Genomic DNA, 21,446 nt, shown 5'->3' on the forward strand with positions numbered 1-21,446 from the left:
GCCAATATTGAACTAATTTTGATAATCCCATATACAATCCATAGGGTTTCTTAGCTCAACCGACTTAAAAAAAGAAGGTTCTTAATTCGGTTGCATTTTTTTTATGTTTGTTTCCTCATAACTTCGTTATTTATAAACCGATTGAAATATTCTTTTTATCTGAAAGGATTTCAGATTGTTCCCATAGAAATATCATCAAAATTGATTCCGTAGTGTTTAAACTAAAATAAATGGTATTGCCACGATGGTTTGGTTTTGATTAAAGAAATAAAATCTATTATTTGTTTTTTTCAGTTTAATCTTGTAATTGTTTGTATTTATAATTTACTAATATAATATTTTAGAGGAAACGATAAACTATTTTATCACGATCCAAATATCTACAAAACATGTCGTTATTTATACCACTGTGCGTTCAATTTGTTTTAAAATAAAAATATTAAGATTTGTTATGAATATATAAAATATTCTAACAATTAGAGACTTGTAGTTTGTTAATACATTACGCTATGATTTTTTATTTTTATTTTCACTACTACCAAAAGTAAAATAAATATTGTTGATATATTTTACAAAACTGTACACTTGGTCATCAACAAACAACTTCAACATATCATTTGCAAGGTCAACATGGACATTGAACGACTTTAGAGCAGCCACGACTCAAACTTTCTAAGCATTTCCTGGACAACGCGGACGTCATTATTTAAAATGTGTCAAAACTGTGTATTTTATTACTCGGCCGGTATATCGAACCAACGTGAATTACATGCTTTCTTATTTAATATTAGTAGCGTCTTGCGTTTGTATGATAATTTATGTCTAGGCGTTATCGGCGCGTTGGATCGCTCCCGAGTTATAATCCGAGTATTTTTCAAGTGGCACCGACCTGCGTGCATGAGGTAGAGGGTAAATTTATTGAACTACCAGGAGGTATCGCCGCAATTATTATAGCATTTCCTAATAGTCAAGACTTTATGAGCCAGGATATAAGGAAATATCGTAATCTATTAGCATAATAGATCATAGGACGATAGATTGAACAAAGCAAATTCCTACAAATCGGCATATTTTCGAAGAAAAATAAAAAAAATTATGCGCTTTAAAATTTTGTAGCCCATTAAATGTCAAATTTACAAGATCATTAAACAAGTTTAATGACATATAACCATAAAATGTTTTAATAATTATTTTGTAAATACATTAAGAATATTACACAGCGTTAATTATATTTAATATTTTTTTAACTTTAATTGGCGAGGACAACTCGTTTGCGAAACTGATTCTAAATTCATCTAAACCTAAATCATCCCAACACCCGAAATTATGAAATACATGTTTTAATTATTTAAAAACCTTGACGCGTACTTTATACACGTAGAACACATAAAGATATCCGGAAAACCACGTCATGTATTCTTGTGCAATGAAAGTGGCCTAGAAACTCTCAACGACAAAGGACGCCATCATAATATGATTATATTATATAAATTCAGTATTATTTTTAACATTATTTGTAATAAAACACAAAGGTGGTGAGATAATAATTTGTAATAACTCATATTTTTAAAATTTAATCATTGAAATAAAACTCACCTTTGTTATTTCACAATGAAACATACGTATCATACATAATCCAATTACTATTAATTAATATTTATTACCCTATTACTAGAATTACCGCAAATGCACCCTACGCCTAGTTTTATTGTGCATTTATTACTAAATTGTATTGTTTCATTCATCTTTACAAAAAACATGTTGTTTATAACACGTGATTGTAATATTTGTAGAGTACATTTTTGGATCACACTTTCACGATTCGGACCTCACATAAGCATCACAAGCGCATCCATCATGGTAGGGGCGTACATGTCGTTGTGTTGGTACTCTACAAGCGCCGAAAACTTGAAACAGAGATAATAGGCGACATTTTGATACAACCCAAGATAAGGATGCAGGAGGTTCCCATGGCGATCCAAAGCATCCTCCCATGGGAGACGAGCGTCAAGACGGGCCAAAGGTTAAACGTGGACAAAATACCGATTAGAAAAATAATACATCCGGTTACTTCAGAGAAGAAACAATAGTAAAAGAAACACAAACAAAATTTTAAAGTCGTACACGAAATAGTTAAATCAAAATTAACGAATTAAAATTATATAAACTTAACAAAAGAATCGTTAAGTAATATAAAAATAATATAATAATATACTACTTTAATACCAGTTAGAGAAGTGTATTAACTATTTGTTTAATGTGAAAATTGTTTTAATTAGAACTCGATTAACTTATTACATTACTTGTTTTACTTCTCCAAATTTGAACAAATACGGTATACCAGTAATATTAATTAATTTGATTCATTCATACTAATAATAACAACATTAATAAGAAGAGTCAATTGTTCGTGTCGTAAACGCTATGTTTACGCCATACAAACCATCCGGCACGATAGCCGGTGGCAGACTGACGTCGGAAAGCAATTAGCAATTGATGCATTGCTCTCATTGGTAGGATGGAAATGTGTACACAATCCTTTTTCATTATACGCTTTTTCACTTTTTATATTTTTATAAGTAAGTAATATATACACAAATATTTGCATACGTGTACACACTATTTACATTGTTTTAATAACCACGCCTTTTTATTAGTTTTGTAGGCGGGACCAAAACGCCATTTTATGAGGGAATTACATTAAACCTTGACATGTTTAAGTGTATGTTTATATTAGTCTAATTATGTGTTTATATTATATGAATATATCATGTATTGCTTTATTTTTCCTTTATTCAATAATGCACTGCCTATTTCTCGATTTGCCTAATTATTGACTGATACAGAACACCGTCCAGTGTTAAGTCCGCCAAATGTACATTGAATTTTACTGTGCGTTAAAGTTTAAATAAATATTTTGTTTTCTTTACATTCATACATCTCAACATCTAAATTTGTCGATTTCTGTTTTTCATCTTCATTTCCCTTATCATCATCATCATCATTATCATCATCATCATCATCATTATCATCATCATATCAGCTTTTAACTGTCCACTGCTGAACATAAGAATGGGGAGTTTTAATATTAATAATTTTAAATCTGTGAAAGCGAATTTATATATTTGTTACCTTATAGCGCCTTAATGATTTAACCAACTACTATGAAATTTAGTACACACTTACTATAAGGGAAGGAAAAGTACACAGGTTACTATTTATTCCACTCGGTAAATATATCCCAATCATTCGGACGAAGTCGCAAATTTTAGCTAGTAAGAAATAAAACATATGGAAATTTTTATTTCAAGTATATACCTATAAAATCAACGAGTAGAACGACGATAATAACGCTCTAGAGTCGACCTTATCTTTAGTAGAGTTAATTTTCTTTGACAGTCATGGATTCCTATTAGATTACCCATTACTGTATCAAACAATACGAATAACTTATTATTGTCTAGACTAATAAAGTTATAGATAATTGTATCCTTCATATCGATGTTCAAGTTGTCACAATATTAATTTATTAAAACACCGTTATATTGCAAATGAAACGTTCTAGTTACTTTATTGGTAACATGCCCCGAAGCAAAAACTGTTCATACAGATATGAATTAGAAGATTACGGGTTAAATGTGACTTTGTTTATAGACCATTGGCTGTCGAGTGATCTAAGAGCTGAAAGCGAGTGCTTTATATCTATGTAAGATATATTTAAAAACTTAACTAGTTTACACGAATTAACCAAAATCGACAATACAAAATTAGCCACATATGGAATAGTAATAATAAAATACTGGTTTATTCGGGACCGTTCCTTATGACAGTATATGGGAGAAACCTATGTTCAGCAATGGACAGTTAATGGCTGATATGATGATGATAATTATGATGATGAAAGAAAAATAAAAAAACAGAATTTAAAAACTGGGTTAACAAACCCTTGAAGGGTTTGTAACCTCTTCCAAATTTTTAAAATACCCTCTCCCTCTAATTATTTTTTTCTTAAATTTCAAAGTTAAGAAAGAAATTAGAGATATTAGAAGTTTATAACGCCACAATAAATGCAATGTACAAAAGAGTTCAATTGGTAATTATGTACATATAAAAAAAAAATATTAAAGAATCCATTTTATACCTTTGGAAATAATTTTCTCAATTACCTCCGTTTTCCCATTTACGCATCATCCTGATAACTCGTAATTTTATGTGCTTTTGGTTTGATATTGGACAAACTTGTCGCTGTGTCTTCTACAACCGGCATATTTGACAAGAAAACTTTTTGTTTTTTCCGTCTTCACCGATTCCATCTAACTTTTGAAGTTGGATACGAACTTTCGCGTCAAAATATATCTAGTCTGAATCCTTACATGACTATTAGCATTTTTTATAAAAGTATTCTGCATTAGGTACCGAACAATAATAATCTCAATAACAACAGAATTATGATTAATTGACTGAAAGCCTTTGTCACAATAAATAGATACAGGGCAATTATTTCTTAGGAGAAAATACTTTCAACATTATACAACAGTTTACAGATATCATCTATGAATATAATTAAAAATCTAAATGACCGAATAAAATCTGGGTATGTAAATTGACATGTAAACAAATAAATATAAGCATAAGGGCATATAAACTACGAACCATGCAATGCGAATGCCTTAAAAGTTTATAATGTAAATTGATTCTTACATAACGTACTATTTGCCTATTTAAGAACTAAGCTCTAACTCAATACAAAAAAGTGAGTAAATACGAGAGAGATCGATAGCAAAAGTAAAATTTTGTATTCGATTGGTAAAGATAAAGCATAACACAAAAAAAATACAGACGGGTTAAGAAACCTTTTTTCAGAAAATGAAAAGTGTAAAGTATGCACAATAAAGATTTTACAACAACAACAACACTTAAAAAGAAGGCAAGAACAAATATGTCAGATCAACTATTAAACGAAATGTTCAAAGAATAATTGTTAAACCGTCTTGCCATTCAATCAGCACAAAAGCTATGACACCCCATCCTTTGAAATGTTTTCGTCGGGAAAGTTTTTCGGATAGCGCTCGGTATAGCCTTCAAACCTTTCAAACTTGCTGAATCTAGCGGTAAAGCTGCGTTCACGACGATAATATAATTTACGCAAATTTCGAAACTCGGTAGTAGAACTTCTTTGTACTTTACACTTATTGTCGTTTGCCAAAACCGGAATAGTATTGTTTTATAATAGATAATAGGAATTTGCAATATTATCTTCCTGACATTGATAATAAATTATTTTACGGTATTCGGGTTATTGTATTTCATCATTATTCAAATTATTCTTGTTATACCAAATGATTTAGTCGTTTTGATCATGTTATAATCAACATCTTCAAACTTTATAACATATGCTTTCATTGTATAATATTTAAACATTTGATGCAAACAAAGTAACAATTATAAAAAATAATTACAATAATGCAATTTAAAAAAAAATACACTCTAGCTTTTTTTAAGAATTATTAAAACCTAAATAATTAAAAAAAAAAACGATGCTTCTTTCATTCATCTTATCATCAATTATAATTAATTATTCATAATGTTATAAAGCATATTATGACAAAGTTTATGTCAATGTTCTTTTATTACTATAAAATACGGTAATTATACTTAGATATAGATACGAAAACTTTATGAAATCTTCCTTAGAAAACAACACTGAACTATAGAAAAGAAAAAAAAACTCCCACAACGTGTCTAGTAGTGGTCAATAAAAACTTACTGCCTTGGTGGGTGTATCATCGAGTTTGTAGTTTTCTAATGGCAGATTTTTGCTCAATCCGTCTATATACTTAAATACCATATCAGTTAAGGTTTATTAAAAAAAAATATTTAAAATATTCGTATAGATTCATATCGTAATAGATTCCACATTCGGACCAAGCCATCAGCTTATTTACCATTCTAAAATGCAAAGAAAAGGTAATAGAAATATTATTAGTAAATTATAATACTGTGCAGCCCACTATTTTCATTTCATTGTTAAAAGTTTCGTAAGTACACGTAATATTTTGTACTAGCTGTATGCCGCGGTTTCGGACACGTAAATTAGTACGAGTACAAAAAGCATATATGCTAAGTTAAGATATAACCTACCCGTGTACCAAATTTCATTAAAATCCATTATGTAGTTTTTGCGTGAAAGGGTAACAAAGATCGTTACAAACTTTCGCGTTTATTATGTTAATAAAATATATAATATTTTAATTACTTTAGGATATAAATAAAAAGCGTGTTTTCGTGTAGATATGTGAACTGAAAAACTATAAAAGTTTAGCACTAAAGGAAAATGTAAAACCGATTTCTCCGAGCGTAGACATAAAAAAGGGAATACACAATCTTCGAATGTGCGAAACCCATAGCTTATCCACCATTCACGAATTCGCACGAAAGTTGTCGCCGCAAAAAAGCTAGACGATTTCGCGTCTCGTAATAGAATCAACGGCCCGGAACGCATACAAACATTTAACACTTTTACTGCAATACCAGTAGACAATACGAGGCTGTATTTTAACCGAGCACAAATGCATTGCGACGAATGTAGACATATTTACTGTCATATATACACAGTTGTATTTATTTAAATAAGTTACAGTAATAGTTTTTCCGTAATTTATAAAAAAAAGTAAACATTTTTTCAATTTATCTACAATCATCATCTTCTTGCCCTTATCCCAATTATAGGGTCGGCGTAATATAATTTTATTCATATTACTCAAGGTTTTGGCTTTTTGTTTTACGACCGGTCGCCTACCCGACATCTACGCTTCTTGGGAATGCGTTTGTTAGTGTTAGTCGCCACCTACGATAAGGAGGAAAGGATTGAGGTAAAAGGAGAGAAGTATTGGGAGTAATCAAAGAAAGTTATTACAAAAAGTATTAAGGACTTACAGGAAAAAGGGAAAGGGGGATACTGCAGTTGTGGAGGGGATATTGGTCAGAAACTGCGTGACTTGGGAAGCTGGGGATGCATACCCATGTGTTGCATACTCTAGAACCGGACAGATCACACGAGGAGAACATCCCTGGCACTTTTCTGCGTGGTGGTATATGGTACATGTCCGAGTACTGCTCAATTACCTAAATCAGTCAGTAAGTAGTTCACTATTTACATTATTTTACATAAATTCCTATATGAATCTAATTGTTCAAGACAGGTAGTTACTAGAAGAACTGTAATCGACAAATAAATATAATTTCAGAGTTCTCATTTCGGTTGTATTTTTTTATGAATGCCAACTCAGAACTCTATTATTTATAAATCAATTTGAAAAATTAAGTTTTATTTAAAAGTATTTACTGTCGGATTTGTCCCATAGAAACTACATCAAAATCGGATCAGTAGTTAGATTTTAAAATCAAAAGAACTGGTTTTTTCACGAATTAAAATCGATTGAACAAAATTTACTTGTCTATGTTGTATTAATTTTAAACTTGGAAAGTGCCTAATTCTTTATGTACAACAATATACATACGAAAATTCAGTACGAACTTCACTAATATGCTTGTTACATAAATATTTAAAATAGATATTCAGTAGTTAACTTCCTACCCTATAATGTGTATCATTCAAAATATAACTTCCATAGCACCAGACACCACAAGTCAAAATATAACTTCCATAACAACAATGAGTCAGAGACATACAATTACGTGTTCGATATTATACTACAAACGTCCTCGTAAAAACTATCCCAATTATGCGGTGAATCAGTTTGATGCAGATGTAAAGAATCGCAGACCGCACGAGTACATGCGGCCGTATAAAATTTAACACATGTAAGTGTTGTTAAAAAACAAAAACCTAATAGAATATGTTTAAAATTAGCGTATGTCATGAATTTTAGTTTTTATTTTAAAATTTCTTTTATTTCATGGAAGTGTACTTTGAACAAATTCTAATGAAATATTTAATAGGCCCATCAAATTATTCGCGGGGTGACTAAAACGGTTAGATGTTAGGTGAACATTCTACAATAAATAATCTACCGAAGAACATACTTAATATTATTTTATATTTATTATTCATATTCACTATTTTCTTCTAAATTATTCATATTTTTAATGTAAATAAAAGCCTTTAGTAGCTGAACCCTATTACCTATTGGAACAACTAGCAACCAAGAACAAAACTTGCAGATATACTGAGAAATGTGATTATTTTATTCAGTATGTAGCTAACGAGTATTGTAAAATTCTTTTAATTTTTATTTTATTTTTTTTATTTTAAAAGGTATAAAAACTTGATATTAAACGTGGCGTACCCTGTATCGCTCATGACTGCGAACCGCGAGAACAAAGTTGAGTAGGTCTGATTGAACGCTCGCTCGACAATAGTTGCGATTACACTTAGTTCCAAGAATACAGCCTCCTTTGTGGTCTCCGTCTAGTCTTGCCGCCGGCTCCATAAAGGATTATTTCAAACGACATTATTACAAATTATACTTAGTATGCAAACGGCCACTGAAACAGATATTGGAATGGCAAATTCAATAACTTATTCAGTGGATGGTTGTAAGAAAATAACATAAGCAAATAAAATTCGATAAGAGAAATTTTATTTTTAGAAATAAATAAATTGAGTTGAATATGTTTCACGGCTATAATTCCTATCAGGGTAATCAGAGGTATTTGTCGACCGTTATGGTGAACGTAACACTCGCGCAAAGCGAGAGCAAGCCTACCACCGTTTCTCGGGTAAATATAGCAAAAGTTCGTACCTAGATTCCTTTCGCTGTAGGTAGACGAAGGACTCTGACGTTGTTTGCCGATTGAAATTGAGACTCAAACTGGAAATAGATATTGGAGATCCCTGAACTGCAGTGATGGTTTTAGCACAATATACTATGCCACAGTCAAACAAATCACCAACCTGTCATCGCTTATTATATGTCTACCACATGTCGTCTATGATATTTTAGAAATGTCTGGAGTTACATATGTTGCCAAAATGTTTACTAACGTATAAAAGAACGTCTGCCATATTACTCATACATATGTCACACATAGTAAAATAGATAAATAAAATATTATTATTATATATTAGAAAGTAATAAGACGAGGGTTGCGGACATAATCTAGTACAAAATAGTAGGTACACTTAAAACATTATACTATGAATTTTCCACAAAAATACCCTAACGTCTTATCAAAAAATGGCTCCTTTTGATTATAATATTAATCGATTTTAAACAGAAGATTATTGTTATTATTTTGCGCTAATTCTTTAGCAATTTTGAAAAGATTTTAATGTTTTTTTTTCACCTAATGTAAATAAAGGATTCGCTGCATTATTGGTTTTTTACTACTTTTATCTAGATTAAATTTGGAATTTGTTTTCAATCTTAAATTTATCTTTATTACAACTCCACAAAAAATATTACGAGAGCTAAAGAACTCTCCTACTCGATAGAGTTAGAGATACATACTAAATGAATACCTTACCGAATACAATTACCAAGAAATCGTCGTCATAAGATAACTACACCAGATAAGTAGATAGGTTTCCGCATAATGCGTGTAACATTACATTTAGTACAACAATAGTTACCCGTCTGTTATGTGGGATGCGCATATTAATGGCAAACGGCGCCAATGACACATACAATATAATGTTCGGATTACTCGATACTTTAAACATTGCGGCCGTGAGTAACGTAATTAATTGCATTGACCATATACAGTCATAGAAAGCGTTAATTTGCTCTAGTCATTTGAATAATTCTTTCCGCGAACTCCGTTATTGTTGATGGCTGGAGCTAATTAAGGACATGATGTTTACGACACCTACATTACAACTAGTCGGGGATTACTCATAGAAATAATTTTTACTAAAGCAAAGCATATAATAACTATTGTGATTATCCTTAGAGCGTCAAAAACCGTGGCGATAAGAAACATAGAGACAATATTGGTGTTTTCACACAACACCGCCATCGCCGTATTTCTGAAAGAGCCATTAAGATATTAAATTTACCACTTTGATTATTGGTCTATAAATTGTAACGATATATTTTTAAACTATAAATATTTAAATTTAGAACGCGGAATCGGGTTCTATCTAATATTTTTTCGAAGACTTAAAGATTTCTATTGTCACAAAATTAAAATAAAACCAACACAGTAGACACAAATCGCTAAATGAGTTAAGAATTGGCGACATAAGATGAACTACAGATAAATTAAGAACCTCCTTCTTTCACAAATTAATTTAGATATTGAAACTCGCGTTGCCGTAAGCGAATAATTAGGTACGCAGGTTCGTTACAAAAAGCTCTAATCATTCATGAATTAGAGCTTTCGTAACTGCTTTTAATTAAGTAAGCAATCAAATTTCGAAAGTAGTCGTTGCGCCTGATAAGTAAAAGCAACTCTAATGATAGTACTATAATAATATCTAAGTACGTGCACAGTTGTTGAATGTCTCAATTATACGAGCCTGTGTGGTCCAACAAGTTATTTAATACCGATTTAATGAAAGAAAACTATAACATTCACGATATATACAAGCTATTAGATGTAACGTTACAACTAGTAATAGATGGCTATTATGAACATTATCTGAGACCAACAATTTATTTCTATTCGATAGTTTTCGTATTATTAAGATTATAATATATGAAACAGGATACTTCATAAATAACATATTAGACATTATTATGATTATTAAGATAGAAAGTATTTCTTTTGCAATAACAAAACTGGGTTGTTATTGATGATCAAATAACACATCTATAATTATTTATTGAACTTACATATGTCGTCTTTTCCAATATACAGAGTCCATATTGTTTACACAATTTTGTCGTTATTCTGTTTTGCTTTTGTACCTAGCATTATATTATTTCTTTTATTTATCCATTAGAGATTATATTATGTAAATAAATATCTTCTGTTATTATCACAGTAATTTTAGAAGAATGCTATTATGATGATGTACAGTATATCCATCTGTTACTGTAAATACTACTGTTGAATAAAAAATATGGAATACCCAATTTTTTTTCTAAATAATAGGTATTTCTTAAAACTAAAGTAATAAATTTATTAACTTATGTTTAACTACATAACTATTACAGCAAATACATAACTATTTGCACTAACGAACTATTTAAGAGTAAAGTACCGTATACGTGCGCAAACAACTTAACACTACCGGAATAAAAAGTATGACCGCCATTTCTTTCAATGAAGATTTAGCTAACTCAAAAGGTACGTGTAAAAATAAAGTATTGAGCACGGCTATTTATAACGTCAAATGTTTTATCACCCTTTAAAAACTGGAGAAAAATATCCGGTCACGGTACAAATAGGACGGTTTATGTTGTTTGGATAGTGTGACAATGGTCGGTATATTTATGTGTTTGTTATCACACTGCTAGTGTCGTATCGTACACTGATTTACGCTGTTACACTAGATAGACAAACAACGCCGATGTAATAGTTTCACACCTGGTAAATCGATGACTCCAAAAGTGACCTAGTGACACCGAACGACTGCGACCCGTAAACTCCGAAATTTCGGAGCCAATAGGTATTTCATGTTTATGAATATAATTTATATCAAAACAGTAATATTTAGATTTTTTTCATAATAGAAACATACAGACATGTACATAGAAACAATATGGTTCATATATGCGATCAAGCAAAATAAAAAAGAACGATCTACTATTTCTCATTTTGTGAAACTTTATATCGTTATTATCATATGTATGATTAATTTTCATTATCTGTGAAAAATATGTTTTACATAGACGCTTTACGAATAGTTATAGACAAAATTTATGCCCCACGGACAAAAGTTTGAGTGCCGCTGTTAGATAAAGGACTAAAGATAAACGAGACTGTCAAATTAATATCTCTAGACACAACAATAGGAATTATATAAACTTTTGGTATGAAAAATAAATCCCAATAGGTAAATATGATTCGTTAACATCAGATACCAGAGGGAAACTTTGTACAAAAGTCGGTTGCTTGGGTACCTCTGTCCCATTCTTGTTTCAACCGTAAAGCAGTAGTATTTGCATGGCTGTGTTTCGGTTTAATGGGTGGGATATGGCGTTAATTTACAGGGTACAGAGAAATAACATCTGAGTCCTCAGGAATAGTAACGCATGGGGGGTATCATGGGCGTAACAGTATACTCTGTTATGTCCATGATACTGCTCATGTCTATAGGCGACGGTTACCACTTTCCATCAGGTGGGCCGACAGCTTGTTTGCCCTTTTATGTTGTATAAAAAAAATCTCCATTGCAAATCAATAGATAGATAGATAGATAATTTATTTGCATTATTTACAGCACACAAATCATAACAGATATAGATAGACATGCACAAAAAACGATAATAAAAATAATAAAGTTGTTTTATTACTAATTGTGATTAAACCCTTATATCTTGAAATGTTTCATTTTATAACAAGTATTTGCTAATTGTTATTCACACAACATCATTTCCTGAAAATATAACACCGCAAAATACACTGGTGCCCCATGGTGTTATAATCGTCACCATTCCTGCGTACCATATAACGTTCTGCTAGCCGCAAAATTCATAGCCATATTTAAGAATGAAAGAATAATAATAATATTTTTAAACGTTTCTAATAATATTAATAATTGTTTTAATAAACGAACCTATTGTATAACCTATCTATCTTCATGCAAAGTCTCTTGCGTTGTAGTCAGAGAGTATCCCAATCCCAATCATATATATATATATATATATATATATATATATATATATATATATATATATATATATATTCTACTTTTTGGTGTAATTATTGTTACTTATGTACCGACCGGGTCATTTGTTCAATTCTTACGTCTACAATTTACAATTAATAAGTCTCAGTAACTACTTTTAACAGTAAATAAAATGCTTTACTCCTTATATTGATCGTAAAGATAAATACAAATAGCAAAAAAGGAAATAACGAACGTTGGCATTAAAACAAGAGCCTATGTATTTATTTGATGATAATGTATTGTTTATTGATCAAATATTTATGATACCGATACCCTTGGATGGTACTTCATAGTCGACAACAATTCGATGGCGGTGACGTCACACTACTCACTACTTGTAGCAATTAGGCCGTCCTGTTCAAAGTCAAAACAACATTTTTTTAGGATTTCCCGGCGTCTAAACGCTGAGTGAACCGCCTAAAAATAATAAATGACTTAACACAATGTCAAATTGTCTCGATAAAACTCTCAATCATGCGCTAATATAATCACAAACAAAAAAATATTAGAAAAAAAGCTCAAACGCGGATTTAGCAGGCACACGTGTTACGGAATCCGAAGATTCAATATTGGATTAAACAAGTACTTTGATCATCAATTAAGAATGTTTCCAATCTACTAATGTCGTATGCTCCATACGCTGTCAACCGAATGCTTCTCCGTTTAATTAGGGCAGTGTACGAATTCAATCCCGTCACAAGTAGCCTGTAATAATGTCTGAACAAAAGATCTTATAACTACGATCAGGTGTATAAAAAAAATTAAGATAAAAGAAAGACGAAACAAATATATAAATAAAATGTATAATCTTTTGGAATAAACAATCAAAAGTTACCTGTTTATCTATCTATAAAATGCGAACATGGCCTTCCATTTTACAGGTATCGAGGGAACTCTAGACTAAGCATGAAATGTATGTAGGATAGAGACCTTCAGCAGTCTTTACCCTGTAACTGTCACATTCGTGTTCATGGTCGACAGTTACAACTATCTACCATTAAATTATTTTCTATTACAAGAAATGAAGAAATACTTGCATCAGTTTGTTTACGAATTTGATACAAAAACGAATTCAACTTGTGACAACATCAGTACCGAACCAACATGTGAGAAAACCCTGTCGATTGCAAACCAAATCATCAATTATAAGAAAATGGACAACCTCTTTAGTACCATAAAAATATCCACTCTTCAACATTATCGCAATAAAGACACAAATTTTGTGAGCTTTTTCAAAACAAACAGCAAATAAAATTGTGTCCAACAACACAAACATTCTACAATAAAAATATCTAGGGATTGAACAGTAAAAATCTATTAATCGGACAATCCTGACCTCCGGCGGCGATCACAATTTATAGAGAGGGTACATACACGAGCTGGTTTGTAATGACGACATGATTGTGGACAGACGACATGGAAAACGAGTAAAAATACAGCGGTGATAAATGAAGGGACGGGAGAGGCACGCGAACATCATTTACTGGCGCGCGTCTGATCTTCATCTCACTCTAAAAGGTCAGCGTTGTGGATTTGTGGTACCTTTTTACTGCTGAGCCATAAACTATTTGAGTATATCCAACATATAGGTTCTATATTAAGTAGACAGCCTTCAAGATACAAATATTTGCAATGATGGGACTTAAAAACCATTCAGATAAAACTTCACTTGTTCAATATACCCCTATGGTAATTCTAGCCAGTCTTTAACGACCTTTTTGTAAAATTAAGGTTGAAGCTCTAAAAACGTATGCGTAATTGAGTGCTTTACTAAAAAAATGGTACGATTTAATCCACTAAATTACCTTTATTAACCTACCACCCCTACTTATTCATTTTTCTACTTCTAGAACCAAATTATTTACAAAGCCATTTTCAATTAAGCCTTGGTAAAAGTCTAACATTTTATTGAACTCTTTTAGGGAAATATTTATTGATTACTGAAATTGTAGCCTTCTAGATACAACGGTTAATAATAAACTTTATAGCTATCGAAGACTTAAATCTCCTGTATTTTTGAATAGGATATTGTAGCTGTAACTTCAAAAAAATTATGAAATTATAGAATAGAACGCGAAAGCATAACACCTTGGTCTTTAGGAAGGATAACGCACGAAAAGTAACATGAACATCACAATATATTCTATGATATCCATCATGTTGTTCATATTTATAAACAACGATTACCCGGCAAACAAACCGACGTCGGATTGTTTGCCATTCCAAATCACATTTAAAAAAAAACACCTAGAAGCACAACCAAACCAATCACTTAAAACAAGCCTTATAAAAGTTCTAAATTATTAACTTACTAAATATTATAGCCCTGTCATTAACTTCTCGAGGTCTAAGTAGTTTTACGGGTGGTACATTTGTCTAACCATGGCTGACAAACAGATGCGAGCCCGCTGCGAGATAACAGGGGCGAACAATCTCAGAAATGCCGATAGTTATTTATGGCGAAGACAGACGACGGGGCGCAGCGCTTAACAAAAGACCAGACAAATGACAGAGATAATCTTTTAGTTAGCTCTCAGTCTACTCTAATCGTTGTACAATCTTTGTAACTAATAAGCGACGTGATACGCTCCTGCTTGATTCACGTTTATTTTTAAAACTAAAGTTACCATTTATGATTTATATATATATAAATATTGTGTATTATTATTTACTTGAATGTTCTCTCTTTTTGACTAATATAAATTTAAGGGGAAATTATTTGTAATCACAAATAATTTCACAAACAAGCGCTCATTTATAGATCAGTTTATCAGAATATTGATTCATTATGATTACAATAGATCTTAGTTTCTGAGACAGAGCCAAAGGTACTACAACTTATTCTAAGCTTGATTTAATGAAACTTTATTATTATTATTATAGATACAGTATTTGTATTATATATAATATTGAGGTGAATTAAATTTTTATAGTGTCAAAATTTATGACTTAATAAAGTGTTAGTCTGTTTTAGTCGGAGAGACAACTGTTACACGCCAGCCGACACGCATCGAGCAGCGACAAATGCCTTTCAAATTCCGAAAGCCATCATGCGTGGGTGCAGACGCCGAACACAAACGCCAGGTTCAATTGAATCTGAGAGTACCACTATGTGGCCACTTGTATATCTGACGGCTCTAACACGAATTTAAACTTGGCAGACAAACCAAACTACCAGTATGACATGATATGATCTTTTGTCTTGTTGCCTTTAGAGTCTTCTTCATCTAACACAATGTTTTTCTATATCTTATACACTGGTAGTATAAAATATTCCGGTCGCTCTACCGGACATAATTTCGACTGAAACCCGTATCGTTAACTAAGGGCCTATGAGTACCGGACCGCGGCCCTGAGGCCGCCGCCGAACCGCCCACGCCATCGCTTCAAGATTTATAACATTACCCATATTCGGCCTACGAATGGCGCCAATTCGACGCTTCAAATTAAAATCCACCGCGAATGCAAAACAATAACACGAGCAGTCGCCGCTTTGATAGATAGCTACATTGATTTTGATTTGCGCTGTACCGTATTAGGATTAAAATCAGTAAAGGAACGTTACACATACGTATTGGCAGTGAAAATTTTATACAGTGGTTTTCAAAGTGGAATACAGTTACAAAGACCCCCAAAAATGGGGGCCCACGTCTAATAAAATTAAAAATATAAAATGTTTGAATGTAAAATTATTATGGTATAATAACTTAATCCATAAGTAAATTGCATCCCTATCCTTTCGTAATTTTAATACAGTTTTTTTTTTTTACAACACAGGGGGCAAACGAGCATGCGGCTCACCTGCGGCTCACATGCGTTGACTATCGATAATTCGAGCCGCCCGACTTTGAATGCGGTCTAACGGAAGGAGTTGGTACTGTGGCGCTCCTGCCCACAGGTGAGAACAGTATTCCATATGCGGCCTGACTTGGGCTTTATATAATTTCAGGCGGTGTTCTGGCATGAAATATCGTCTCACCCTATTGAGCACTCCTAACTTTTTGGAAGCTATCTTAGCCTTCTCCTCCAGATGACCGCAAAACTGGACGTCACAAGATATATCAACGCCCAGAATTCCTAGACTTGACTTTTTATCAAGGGAAGTGCCCTGAAAGTGAGGAGATACGACAAACGGCGTCTTTTTTGCGGTAAACGCGCAGACTTGTGTCTTTTTGGGGTTAAATTGGACAAGATTTTGTTCACCCCAGATCGAAACTTGATGGAGTGAAGTTTCGATTTCAGACACAAGTCTATTCCGGCACTCATCGGTATGTGCCCGCGAGATCTTTGCATGACCGGTATATAATGTATCTCCTGTACTGTCGTCCGCATAGCAATGAATATTACTTATCTGTAACATATCATTGATATGCAGAAGAAACAGAGTCGGAGATAGTACACAGCCTTGCGGGACACCAGCATTCAAAGGTTTTAAATCAGAGCATGCACCGTCGACTACGACCTTAATGCTACGTTCCTTGAGAAAACTGGCGACCCAAATGCACAGTCTCGCAGGCAACCCAAATGAAGGTAGCTTTGAAAGCAGCGCTCTATGCCACACCCGATCAAAGGCCTTCGCAATATCCAGACTAACTGCTAAGGCCTCTCCCTTACTCTCGATTGCCACTGCCCATCGGTGTGTTAAGTAAGCTAAAAGATCACCGGCCGAACGTCCCTGTCGAAAGCCATACTGGCGATCACAGATCAGCCGGTGCTCTTCTAGGTACCGGAGCAGTTGACGGTTAATGATGGATTCCATAACCTTCGAGAATAAGGAAGTGATAGCTATGGGCCTATAGTTAGCTGGATCTGAGCGATCTCCCTTTTTAGGGATCGGATGCACCAGAGCAGTCTTCCAAAACTTTGGGACTATGCCCGATGAGTAGCTAAGCCGAAAAAGACGCGTAAGAACCGGAGCCAACTCTGGTGCGCACGTCCTAAGCACAATTGGAGGAATACCATCAGGCCCACTCGACTTACGGATTTCGAGGGAGAAAAGTGCTCTACGCACTGAGCTATGCGTGAATTTAATGTCAGGCATAGAGCTCCTACAACACGTGATGGTCGGTGGTGGTTTCTCCCCGTCATCCAATGTCGAGTTTGACGCAAAGATGGATCCAAGAAGATCGGCCTTTTCTTTAGCGTTCTGGGCCAACGAGTCATCCTCCCTGCGCAAAGGTGGAAAAGATGACTTACAGAAATTCCCTTGTGCAGCTTTGGCAAGAGACCAGAAAGCTCGAGTCCCAGAGGGCAAACTAGCCAGTCTCTTGCCAATTCTACTAATATGCTCTGACTTCGCTGTGGCTATAACTCTTTTGAAAGACCTAGAAGCAGAGTTATACTTCTTTTTAAGAGCACTGGTGTTAGGATCTCGCGACGCCACACCTTTAGCCCAGGTTAGGAAGCACTCCTGTTTCAGACGAGATGCTGTTCTACAGGAGGCTCCATACCAGGGCTGGGATTTCCCGCCGACGGGCACCACAGAGTTAGGAATAAATAATTCCATTCCCTGAAGCACCACATCAGCAATGGAATCGGCAATGGCGTCGGGATCATCCAGTGTGAAGCAAACCTGCCTCCATGGGTAAGATGCGAAAAAAATCCGCATCTCATCCCAATCTGCCGACCTGTAGTGCCAAATGCGACGTCTACCCGTAGAACGAGGTGGAGTCGGACTCGTAAGAGGCACTTCGCTCCGCACCAAACAGTGATCCGACGATCCAAGCGGGGCTTCGACGGAGATCACATAGTTGTCTGGGTGGGTGGTCAGCAGAAGGTCCAGCAGTGAAGGTGAATGGTCCAACACATCAGGGATTCGCGTAGGCGAGGAAACAAGCTGTGTCAGACCATAAGCCAAAGCAAAGTCATGAACAGATCTTCCCGCATAGTCGGTTGTACGCGAACCAAGCCATTCGGCATGGTGGGCATTAAAGTCGCCAACAATCACGACTTCAGCGGAAGGAATCTGCTCAAGCAGGGAATCTGTAGCCATTTGGACGTGCTCAATTAGTTGGTCGGTTTCAGTGTTACCGCTGTGGGACCTGTATAGGCACGCATAGATGCGGGGATGGTCATTGCAATCTACGCGCAGCCATAGAATGGACAGGTCCGTACCTTCAAGAGTCCCAAGGCGTCGACAGCAGATATCCTCTCTGACATACGCACATACACCGGCACGCGAAACAAAACAATGTTCAAGCTTATACCCCGGGTAGGTTAGGTATGATGTTTCGTTAGGAGGGGATATCTGTGTCTCCGTGAGGAAGAGCAATGCCGGCCGCGCCGTTTCTAGGTGGTGGTGGACAGCGTTCAGGTTTGAATGAATTTCCCTAATATTACAGAGGCTCACATTGAGCAAAGGGGATGCCGCAGAAGTCTTGCTCTGTTTGCCCTTGGTCCCATAGAGCGGAATTTTGCCCCCCCAGAATACGCAGGGCAGCCCGAGCGTGGTTGCTCGAGGGAGGATTCTCCAGCAACATGGCTGCTGGTACCTCCCTGGGGTACGTTATTTTTTTTAAATTCCACTGCCATGGTATTGAAAGATGGGGGGACGGAGTTGGGGGAGGATTTTAGGATAAGGAAGGGGATGGGTATAGGATGGGCCTCCGGACTCCCTCACTCACCATACGGAATGTGGTCGCACTAAAAGTGCGGCCACTTAGCGTCGGTATTCTGTGAGTTAGATAAATGGCGGGAATAACATCCTTTGCGGCATTTGTCTGTCAGTTTGTCTCTCTATAAAAGATAAACTAATTTACAAGGAAGATTTACATTAATAATTATAATACTTATTCGAAGTGAACTATAACTATTTTTATAAAGTCGACGCAAACATCAATTGGAAAGTATTTTTTACGTTTGCATTTGCCTGTGCTATACAATCCTTCAGAAATAATCAAAAATAGATACGACAATAATGTCGGCCTTAAACAATTCTACAATAATCTCCGCAATAAATAAGGGTCACCTCACACGAATCCATTATATAACGTTCAACTGGAAAATAGCTAGTATTCCAAAATAGCTAGTGTGTATATACCGACAGATCTTCTACTTGGGTGAGCTAAGCGTCGTGAAGACGATTCACATGAGAGAGCGATTAATCGCATGTAAAGCGTGCCTGGTAGATGGACTTACTCTGTCACTTTGTTCTCAGGGGGTATAACGCGGCCGGGCATTAAAATTTTCTTGTGTAGAACTCCAGCCTCTTGTAGGTCCTATAACAAAGCAACCAGTCATTATTCGAATGAGCACTTCGTATTTACGATTCTTCTAAACTTTGTACATGTCGAGGACAAAGACAACATTAAATATGAAATGACAAACGTACTTTTCTGTGGATGAATAATAGAATTCTTTGGTCGGCGACCTAAATCTTTGGAAGAGTATTTGTTTTATTTGATCATATATAATAAAATAAAATAAACATACATTAAAACGCTGAATATTGTATACGGTATATCACATCTTTTGTATTCAACTTCAAAAATTTGACGCAAATAATTTAAGATGTTAAATCATTATAAACGTTACACGTAACTATTACAAAAATAGCGTGTAATCCTCAAAATAACAATATCTCTATCATAGTAAAAAAATCATTAAAATCGGTTTAAAATTGACAAAAAATATCGAATATTTGTACCCTTTTTTTAAGTCACTTAAATAGATAGCTCTTTAACATTAAACAATTACATTACTTACAACATCAATAGGCATTTCGATTGACACAACTACATCGAAACTGGTTTCAATGATTATAATTAATATAATTAAATGTATTTGAGATTATAAACTGTAAGTAGAGCGTGAAAGAGTCGAAACGAATGGTAATAATCTAGTAATGATCCCTGTGTCACTCGATGACAACTTCCAATAAGATTATATCCGAAACATGAAGTGACGAAATTAGATAGGTAATTGAACTGGTCTATTTGTACTTGCTATTCAACGTTTTAATTAGTGTAAACCAAATAAACCAATTTGTATGTACAAATCAACATGTTTCACCGACATTTTAACTAAGGCCGTGAAGGTTTTCTAGAAACATTTCTAGAAAAACGTCATGTCACATGTTTTAGCAATGTGACATACAGATTCATAATACTTATTAAAATATAAAAAGTAATTGTAGTAATGAATAATTTGTTTCAGAAGCATATAGAATATAATACAAATTACAGGCAAAATTTGGGCATTTTGAGTATTACACCTCATAGTCGACATATGAATCTGACTACCACTTAATGGATTAAAGTTGTGACTATACCTATTTTCTAAACTTTATTCACATAAACCTGATAACCGAATTAACACTTTTTTATATTTTGGTGTTCAATTCCGAATGTTGTTCTTTACCAAAATTTTACAAAAGTAGTTGAGAAATGTTTTAAGTATAATAAGGCATTATTGTGCATAACAAAATCTTAAAACGCAATATAAATTATGGAAAAAAAAGTACTAACAGTTGCTTGTAGGACACAAAAATTGCCCGTTCACGAATATGACAGCTGAGTATAATTTAAAGAATCCCAAAGAATACAACCACCTGTCAGTAAGCAAAACTCGCTCAAGCAATTCGACTAGATAAAGCATACAAACTTCAATACAGCGCTATCTGATAATCACGGTCACGATGCTCAAT

At 34.1% G+C, this 21,446-nt stretch overlaps 1 protein-coding gene across 4 annotated transcripts in view; it reads right to left on the bottom strand.

The window, feature by feature from the left end:
• LOC113509604 (RNA/RNP complex-1-interacting phosphatase) overlaps positions 1-21,446 on the bottom strand; it is a 100,193-nt gene that overhangs the window by 42,838 nt on the left and 35,909 nt on the right. For all 4 annotated transcript variants that reach the window (XM_031910916.2, XM_026892963.3, XM_052899224.1 and 1 more), the window contains exon 5: positions 19,940-20,019. In XM_031910916.2, the coding sequence (XP_031766776.1) occupies positions 19,940-20,019 (80 nt within the window). The remainder of the gene's footprint in view (positions 1-19,939; positions 20,020-21,446) is intronic.

This window comes from Galleria mellonella, unplaced genomic scaffold (assembly GCF_026898425.1).
Source record: "Galleria mellonella isolate WM207_F2 unplaced genomic scaffold, CSIRO_AGI_GalMel_v1 utg57, whole genome shotgun sequence".
Classification (NCBI taxonomy): domain Eukaryota; kingdom Metazoa; phylum Arthropoda; class Insecta; order Lepidoptera; family Pyralidae; genus Galleria; species Galleria mellonella.